Raw genomic sequence first — 9818 nt, 5'->3', positions numbered from 1 at the left:
CAGAGAGCAGACTTCGCATGTCTCGTGCTGTGTGTAGCCTATATATCTCCCTAGGCTTCCTCCTCTCCTCTCTGCAAGTGAGCCTGAATGTGATGCACATCGTATCCTCCGCACATTAAAAGCAATCACACACAGGCATGAGTGTCCATCCGTCACACTTGGCTTTTCACGCGATGAAGTAAAGTGCTCTGCGTTCACGTACCCAATCGTTTAATCATTTGCAGGCCAGAGCCCGATACACATGGACACACTGGGTTTCTTTTATCATCGTCTGAATCATCTGAATCTTCATGCGCTTTCAGTAAATGAATGACTCGACTTAGAGCAAATTCAAGTCTTTTATTATAAACCATGATATTCATGGAAATCATAGCAACAACCCTTCACTGAGCCACACACATACAGACACAGAAACACACAGATGCACACAAACATGGTAACAATTCTCACTCTCACACACACACACACACACACACACACACACACACACACACACACACACACACACACACACACACCAAATTTGCATCTACAATGCCCTGGTTGTACATTTTCCACTCTTCTTTCAACTTTGCTTCTTTGCTCTGTCCATCACATTCAGTTGACCTTTGCTGGTTGATTGGATGATTGGATGAGCAGGTGAATGGGTGAATGGATGTAAGGAGGCTACAGTTGAGGAGTCCTGTGTGTGAGATCTAGAGAGGGATGACCTCAGGCTCTGGAGCTGAGAAGTCCTGTGTGTGTGAGATCTAGAGAGAGATGACCTCAGGCTCTGGAGTTACGTTCCTCTTCCTCGTTTTCCAGGTGATAGGCGGGCTTATAGCGGGTGATGCCCCGGTCGTCCACCGTCTTCAGCGAATCATTCCTGCAGGTGTTGTCCATGCTACCCAATGAGGTGTACCTACAAGAAAATAGACAACTGGTTGAGCCAATCCCTGACCAGATCACTACACAGACACCTGGAGAACAAAGATGGAGGATTTGTTCTTTATGCATTCAATTGTGAGGTATAATAAGAGCTAAAAACTTACCCTTTATCATAAAGAATACAGTACGGCACATAGAGTGTCCTTAAGAATGACCAGATATCATGATATGTCCAGTCCTAAAAAAAAAATAGGTAAGAGAAGGGAGCAAAAGAGGGAGATTTGCTGAGAAAAGAAATGTGATAATCTGGCCCCTAATTGAAGTAACCATCACTTAACAGAACAAACAACACATTCAGAATGAATTAGTGAAAACATAAGATGATTATTTATTTTGATTAAAGTCTGAGGTCATGATCGCCTTGGACAAAACGATCTGCTAAGCAACAAAAAAACATAACCACATGTGTGTGCTTTCATGCTCACATACGTGTGTGTGTGTGTGTGTGTGTGTGCACCCTCTCACCAGCAGCGGGTTGACCCTCATGTAGTCTGGCCATCCGGGGTCGGTGGGGCACAGGGGCGTGAGTGTGTGTGAGTAGGGGTCACTGCGGCGTGTGCCCATCAGCACGGCCCTCAGCTCCGGCCGTCTCTGCTGCACCTCGCTCAGGGCCTGCCGAATACTGCCCTCCACCGAGATCAGGTCCAGGTCATACCTGCAGCACAGCACAGGGGTGCGGTGCCAAATACTGAGCCACAGAGAAATATGTGCACACAGTGGACACCACAACAGCGCAGGAGGAGATAAACTTTTACAATAAATTCTGTGTGTGTCTGTCTGTCTGTCTGTCTGTCAAGAACAAGAAGCCACATTGTGCTTTAATATAACTACCCTCTGTTAGCATTAACTGACATTACTTTACATTTTTGCTCAGTGTTATCTTTAAAAAGTCTCAAAAGTAGCTATAATGATCAACAGCTGGTAATGCTGCGTCACGTAAAACAGAAACAAGGGCAAGATTCAAGCTCAGATCCATCAGTCTATTCTTGGCTTTGTGAATAGGAACTCACAGCTCCAGACACCATGTCAAAGAGCTCCTCTTACCCAGCGGATGCAGCAGTCTGAGTCTACAGAGTTAGGTCACTTTCACTCAAACCTTTATTCACGAGAGTCTAGACCCACATAAAGCTGTGCGACTTTCTGTGTGGCCTTAGGTCCAAAGCACATATTTATGACTTCACACCGGAGGATTACATTTTCAGCTGAACACAAATGCTATCATTTGTGGGTGTTTTTTTTGTACCTCTTTATCGTATCTTGAAGAAATCTTTCCATCTCAGGGAACGGAGAAACGATCCGGATGTACAGAGACTTCACTTTTTCCTTACCCTCAGGACAACGTCTAGGATTGCGAGGGAGAGAGGGGGGGAGGGGTTCAGTTGAAGTTTAGAGAGACAGTAGATGGAGGCTAGAATAAATAGATTACAGTTGTCTTGCATCATCTTTTACTCTCGGTCCACAGACACAGCAAAAGATCTCTCCTTTCTGTCACTGGTTTGTACTCCCTTCAGCACCTCCTCTACCACCACACCTGCACTCATCCTCATCCTCATCTGTCCCTGGACATCAGTGCACTCTCTCCTCATATCTGTCCCTGGACATCAGTGCACTCTCTCCTCATATCTGTCCCTGGACATCAGTGCACTCTCTCCTCATCCTCATATCTGTCCCTGGACATCAGTGCACTCTCTCCTCATATCTGTCCCTAGACGTCAGTGCACTCTCTCCTCATCCTCATATCTGTCCCTGGACGTCAGTGTCGTCACTGCTGTCTATTGCCTTTGGTCAATGTTCTCTATTGTCTTTTTGTGTGCTGCCTTCTTAGCCAGGGCTCACTTGTAAAAGAGGGAGCAATCTCATTGTGTTTTATTCCCTGGTTAAATAAAGGTAAAATAAATATGAAGAAGAAATCTCTTTGTACAAGTCACACTCAACTCATCTCTCTGGTTTTTAGAGCGGGCGCATCCTGAGAGCATGCATGTTTAGATGAGCAATACGTTCTGTTTGGTTGTCACATCGAATTATCTTCTTAATTATTTTCAACAACAACTGTTTTTTTTTTTTTATGTGTTTCTGCTCACCGTAGGACAGCAGCGTAAAAGAGGTGCAGAAGGACGGTGCAGTCTTTGCCTCCGTTGAAGCCCACACAGGTCTCACTGACCGCATACTGGTCCAGCGCCGTCTCGATGGTCTTCAAAGCCGACGCCACTTTATCGCCCAGAGCGGAGCCTGTGGGAAATGTAGTCAGACATGTAGTCAGCCTACATCACGAGTATGACGCATGCACACGACCTGATTTACCAAGCCTACATCACGAGTATGACGCATGCACACGACCTGATTTACCAAGCCTACATCACGAGTATGACGCATGCACACGACCTGATTTACCAAGCCTACATCACGAGTATGACGCATGCACACGACCTGATTTACCAAGCCTACATCACGAGTATGACGCATGCACACAACCTGATTTACCAAGCCTACATCACGAGTATGACGCATGCACACAACCTGATTTACTACAACACGAGTATGACGCATGCACACAACCTGATTTACCAAGCCTACATCACGAGTATGACGCATGCACACGACCTGATTTACCAAGCCTACATCACGAGTATGACGCATGCACACGACCTGATTTACCAAGCCTACATCACGAGTATGACGCATGCACACGACCTGATTTACCAAGCCTACATCACAAGTATGACGCATGCACATGACCTGATTTACCAAGCCTACATCACGAGTATGACGCATGCACACAACCTGATTTACTACAACACGAGTATGACGCATGCACACAACCTGATTTACCAAGCCTACATCACGAGTATGACGCATGCACATGACCTGATTTACCAAGCCTACATCACGAGTATGACGCATGCACACAACCTGATTTACCAAGCCTACATCACGAGTATGACGCATGCACACAACCTGATTTACCAAGCCTACATCACGAGTATGACGCATGCACACAACCTGATTTACCAAGCCTACATCACGATTGGTAGTGCTACCTGGAGCCATTTTCATTAACCCGCATTTGCATGTGCGCGCACACGCACACACACTTTTGACATAAACGGCTACGAGAAATCAGAAATAGCCACAATATCACTCCCTTGAGAGTAAAGGCACAACCTATACCATAATTTCGCCCACTTCAACTCTAAATCTGGCCCGAAAATTGAAGGTGGGTTGGACAGTCTGGAGCTTGGCTTGCACAACTTTGCACACTAATCCAACTCTTCTTGACTGCGGCTGGAGATGACATTTACCACCCATCAGCCACCTCTTCCAAAATGAACTAACCTCAAGCACTGAAATACATCCCTGGAACAGTAAAGGAGATGTCTGGTACTCAAGCACTGAAATACATCCCTGGAACAGTAAAGGAGATGTCTGGTACTCTGAGAGCAAAATATATCTATCGGCGTGAGGAGTAAGGAGCACAAAGTGAATACCACTGATTCTGTAGAGAACAAGTCCACGTCAAGCCTCTACATAAGCTTCCTCACCAGAATGATTTGCACCCTCTCTGGTAGACAGAGGAGCAGAGTTGTGTGGTTAAGGGCTGCAACAATTAATCCATTAATCGATTGGTTGTCAACAATTCAAGTAATCGTTTTTGTCATCAATTTGTTAATCAATTTGTGTAATTTTTTCTCAGGAAACTAGCTCAATATTCTCAGATCTCCTTAACCTTAAATATTTCTGCTTTACTTACTCCTCTATGACACTAAATAAATATATGTTGGCGTATGGCGTATCTTGGAAACACTCATTATATAAGTATAAGTATATATACTCTTTTGATCCTGTGAGGGAAATTTGGTCTCTGCATTTATCCCAATCCGTGAATTAGTGAAACACACTCAGCACACAGCAGTGTTTCCCATACATTGACTTATTTGTGGCGGCTCACCACAATATCAACATTGACCACCACACAATGATTGTATTCAAGTTAATTCTGCAAACCAACCACCACAAATGGAATTCAATTCTCTGGGAAACACTGCACAGTGTGCACACAGTGAGGTGAAGCACACACTAATCCCGACGCAGAGAGCTGCCTGCTACAGCAGCGCTTGGGGAGCAGTGAGGGGTTAGGTACTTTGCTCAAGGGCACTTCAGCCGTTCCTACTGGTCAGGGTTCGAACCGGCAACCCTCTGGTTACAAGTCCGAAGCGCTAACCAGTAGGCCACGGGTGCCCACATTGGCATTATTTTCACCATTTTCTGACATTTTATCGGTTAAACAACTACTCAATTAAATGGATAAAAATAGAGATGAATTGAGTATGAAAATAATCGTCTTCTCAACACTATATGCTGCTGTAGGCTCCTTTTCCTTCCGTCCCTTTTCACTCTCTCATGGCCTTTCTTTCCTCCTCTTCCCCAAACATGTCCGGACCCAACTGGACTCATCTCTCATTCTAGCTTTCTCCTGACCACCATAGGTGTCTTTGTTGACTGAGTGACTTGGGCTCCAGTATTTTAGACTCTTCAATGTAGTCTCTTCTCTGCTCACTCAGCTTCACATGATGTTGAACAGGAGAGAGTCTAACCCTTAGTTATGTGTCTACATGGTCTAGCTATGACTGACTAAGAGCTGATTTTCCTTTCACTTGAACTCTTCCCTGAAGTGTTGTCCACTCTTCTCTGTCCTCTTCTAATAATTTCTGGCCTAGACAATACTCTTCTCTCTTTGCTATTACCAGGGCGTAAAGTAAAGAAAATGTATGTGCCAGACGTTATCAGAAATTCTAAAAGCTTTTATGTATAATTATCTTTTTTCAAATCTTAAATGGTCCAACCCACACCAGAATTTCACCCCAGTGGCTGAGAGGTTTAAGCCCTGCATTCCACCCTTCTTTTCCTCACCACTGTTGGCCAGCATGTACACCTCCATTGGGGCGATGGAGACCGGGTCCTTGACCAGCGGAACTACGCTTCCAGGGGGCAGGTCCTCCACGAGCTGCCCCCTGGCCTTCTCGACTTCCTCCAGGCTGTCCGAGTCCAGCACCAGCCGCACGCGGTGGTAGTTGCTGAGCCAGTCCGGGTAGGAGCCTAGTGCCACACGCTTGCCCCAGCCCTTCTGGAGCTTGGTGAGCACAGGCGCGATCTCCGTCTCGTCGGCGTCCACAAACACCTCCCGCGTGTGGAAGGTGGTGCCCGAGCCGGCGAAAAGGTGCGAGAGGCCGTGGAAGGCGCGCTCGAGCAGCGAGGGGATGCCGGGGAAGATGTAGACGTTGCGCACGCTCACCAGCGGGTAGCGCATGCGCTGGCCCGTCTGCGGGTCGGTGCCGTAGTTGAGCTGCGCCGACTCGGGCACCGCAGCCAGTTTCATGGAGGGCGAGCTGGGATCGGACGCGCCGAAGAACTCCTCCACCAGCCGCGCCAGCTCCGGATGCGTCGCCAGGCGCTCGCCGAATGCCAGGGCCACGCTCTCGAAGGTCACGTCGTCGTGAGTAGGGCCGATACCACCAGACGTGATGAGGTGTGTGACCGTTGGCGCCAGGGTGGCTACCTCCTTGGCGATGACTTCCTGCACGTCGGGCACCGTGGTGATTCGCTGCACGCTCACACCAAGTTGGCGCAGGCTGCGGCACAGGAAGGCACTATTGGTGTCCACTGTGTGACCCTGCGACAGGGATACAAAGCACGGACCTGGAGATTGACCAATCACCACTTCTGATTTAAACAGGTTATCAGGCAGCGTGCCCAGAGGATATCGCATCATATTCACATCGTATGCATATGCATCATGCAGTATATGATTAAATGATAAGGCACGAAGAACATATTACAACAATATATAGTGCATACCATTTCTTTGTTGATCAAATATTATTTATTATGTGATATTGCTAATTAAGCACTGTCTGTGTATTAGAGACACTGTAAACTTGACAATACCTATACACATTGGGATTGTTTCAACCAACAGAGGACTGGTTCCTGAACCAGTTACATTCAGAGTTCTTTGAACCATAGTGCTATCTAGCGAACCTGCCTGCATTTCAACCAGTTTTGTACAGAACCAACGATGCGTCGTCAACAGGGTGTTGCATGCATAATTGAGGGTGTTGCATGCATAATTGAACTTTAGAATGGCACGACCTCTCTGGTAAGGGAATCGGACTTTTGAACAAGGGGTGGCCGGTTCTAAAAAATGTGGGTGGAGGGACTGATAGATCAGCACTCTCCAACATCCACATCCACAGATGAGGTGCCAACTGCTCCCTGGGTGCCGCATCAAGTGCTGCCCACTGCTCTGGGTGTGTATGTGTGCTCCTTGTGTGTGTGTGTGTGTGTGTGTGTGTACTCTACAAGATGGCTTGAAGGCACAGGAAAATGTTCATTCAGGACAAGTGAAGTAACTTAACTCAACTTAAGACCTAATAGCGCACTCAGGGGGCATGTTCATGAGCTTCCATGTTCATGCCCCCAGAGTGTAGCACTGTAGATGCCTGGCTGCTTTAGCTGTTGGCAGTAGCAACTCGAGCCAGGTAAAACTGATTGTTTTCGTTTTTGTTCCATACTGACAGCACTTGGTGACCGAAATGGAGATCTAGGTGGAAAAAATTGCCGGAGTTCTACTTTAAGCCTGCTGCTAAACCTCAATCAAACAGGTCAAAGAGTACAGAAGCAATTTCCACTCCATACATAAGTACATACGAGGTATTTCAGAAACATTTTTCACCTCTCATGGACCTTTCTAGATTCTGAATTGTACCCCAACTGTATTATTGTAATGTTTGAAGAGGTATTGTGAATAAACTCAACTCAATTATGTATACTTACTGATGTCAGTAAAAGAGTGCCTATTAATAAACTGCACAAGATAGGTGATCAATAGAACAGCAGTTATTACCTTCAGGATCTCATCACCAATGATGAGGATGGCTGCTGTGACGACACCACCCTGGTCTTGGGAGGAGGCACTGCTGCTCTGGTGGTTGAGAGCCATGGCAGTGATTTGAGCCCCGATCCTCCTCACTCTCACCACTGCACTACTGAACCTGGGCAGTGCCTGCAGCATCCAGGCCCCGGGTGCGGGACAGAGAGAGAGAGAGAGAAAGGGAAGAGAACCTCTGGTAGAGACAGAGTGACAACAAGGTCTCAATGGCGCCTTAGCTAAATAGGGCATGAAATACTACAGTATCTTCCATAAAGTAATGACAAGGAATTACTCTGTACTTGACACGGTAGATTGTTAGTGGAATTACAAATGCTGTCAATCAGTATAAAATATTATAGTATAACGATATGAGACTACAGATTGTATAATAGTTCATGTGAATGAAAAAAAAAAGATCTAAGCATCTATGTAGCAGGGAAAGAGATACTTCCAAAGAGCAGCAAGTTGCATTTAGGCTACATACTGCATTAGGCGAACATTTAATTCGGATAAGGACACTTCACACAACTTGATACCAACTTGAGGCATTGCTAACTAATGTTACCTAACTTGTTTTTGGGGAAGAAGCATAGCCTTCAGAAACAGCAGGCTAACAACAATATAGGCTAACAAGTAATCTTCCTACCTTCAAAACTGGTAGCAATTATTAAGCCGGTCCTTAACTAAAGCCGCTGTCAGGGTGAAAGGGACTGTATAGGGACAGTACAATCAATTAGTAACGTTAACTGCAGTGGATCTTCGGTGAGCCAAATTACAGTGGACCTTGGCAAGGGTGAGCTACACAACCACGGTCATTTGGTAAGAAAGTGGTCAGAGCAGGCTGGTCCTGCCTTGTAAGTCACACTTAAAGTCCACGAAGAATCTGCAGTATACATACATAAGAAACGCCATGACATTAATTAATAAAAACAGTTACATTGTGTGTAATTTGTAATACTGTTTTATGTGTGACTACGAGCTGGACTACACTTACCATGACAGTGTTGTGTCCCAATTATGTATTTGCAGCGTCAGTCGCCATTCACTAATCACGTGATTGCAGCACACCAATCAGGATGAGGGAGAATCCAGAGTCGGTCACTGGTTAGCCAATGGGCTGTAAGGAGACACAAAGTACCTCATGCCGTTTCGTAAGACGGAAGCGACAAATGCGGCATGTTCTCATGTTCTCGCTATATCAAGGAAAGAAAGGGAACGTTCACAGGCAATATTAACCCGTTCACATAAATGCATAATTCCAAACTCAGAAGTTAGCATAATAATTACCTATTTTTGCGGAGGATTATTTACTTCGAAACTGCTTCACCAGAACATGTCTAATAAGCAGCTTCACTCATCTTTAAGACAGCAGGGGTCGTCATCATGTTGCATGCATGCGTTTTTACAATGTTGCCAATGTCATCCTACAGTGCATAGGCCTACAGAAAGTTTTCAGACCCTTTCAGGTTTCCACATTTTGTTTTGTTCAGACACATCTTAAAATGGATTAAATTCTTTTTTTCTCATCAATCTACACAATTCTTCAACACTGCAAAAAAAACAGGTGTTTGGAGTGTTTTGTAAATGTATAAAAAAATAAATAAAAGACTGAAATATTCCATTTACATAAGTATTCTTGTTATGACACTTGCAATTGAACTCTACTTGAACTCCTTGGTCCTTGAGATCTTTCTACAACTTGATTTTCACCTGTGCCTAAATTAATTAACTGGACGTTGTTAGAGGCACACATCTCTTTATATTGGTCTCACAGCGAGACAGGATAGTGTAAAACACAGATATGGGAAAGGATACAAGAACATTTCTTCTCAAGAGCACGGTAACCTCCATCATTCTCAAATGGAAAAGTTTGGAACAACCAACAGTCTTCCTAGATCTGGCCACTCAGTCAAACTGAGAAATCCTGGACCAAGGGCCTTGGTCAGACAGGTAACCAAGGACC

General features: G+C 45.4%; 1 protein-coding gene across 3 annotated transcripts; it reads right to left on the bottom strand.

The window, feature by feature from the left end:
* Window positions 1–319: 319 nt before the first annotated feature.
* On the bottom strand, window positions 320–8953 carry flad1 (flavin adenine dinucleotide synthetase 1). 3 transcript variants are annotated; one of them, XM_042107865.1, is made up of 9 exons: window positions 8850–8953; window positions 8502–8738; window positions 7829–8048; window positions 5836–6595; window positions 3009–3156; window positions 2171–2269; window positions 1393–1582; window positions 1032–1105; window positions 320–901 (listed from the first exon to the last, which is right to left on the bottom strand). In XM_042107865.1, exons 3-9 carry the CDS (start codon window positions 7994–7996, stop codon window positions 766–768), a joined length of 1575 nt encoding a protein of 524 aa, XP_041963799.1. In that variant the 5' UTR covers window positions 7997–8048; window positions 8502–8738; window positions 8850–8953; the 3' UTR covers window positions 320–765. The 3 variants fall into 3 exon arrangements, with proteins under 3 accessions (XP_041963799.1, XP_041963801.1, XP_041963800.1); XM_042107867.1 differs by having other exon boundaries at window positions 7829–7987; XM_042107866.1 differs by lacking the exon at window positions 8850–8953 and having other exon boundaries at window positions 8502–8838.
* Between the last annotated feature and the right edge of the window lie 865 nt (window positions 8954–9818).

This window comes from Alosa sapidissima, chromosome 10 (genome assembly GCF_018492685.1).
Source record: "Alosa sapidissima isolate fAloSap1 chromosome 10, fAloSap1.pri, whole genome shotgun sequence".
Lineage (NCBI taxonomy): Eukaryota > Metazoa > Chordata > Actinopteri > Clupeiformes > Clupeidae > Alosa > Alosa sapidissima.
The sequence above is the reverse complement of the archived record's forward strand: the minus strand, read 5'-3'. Positions and strand labels throughout refer to the sequence as shown.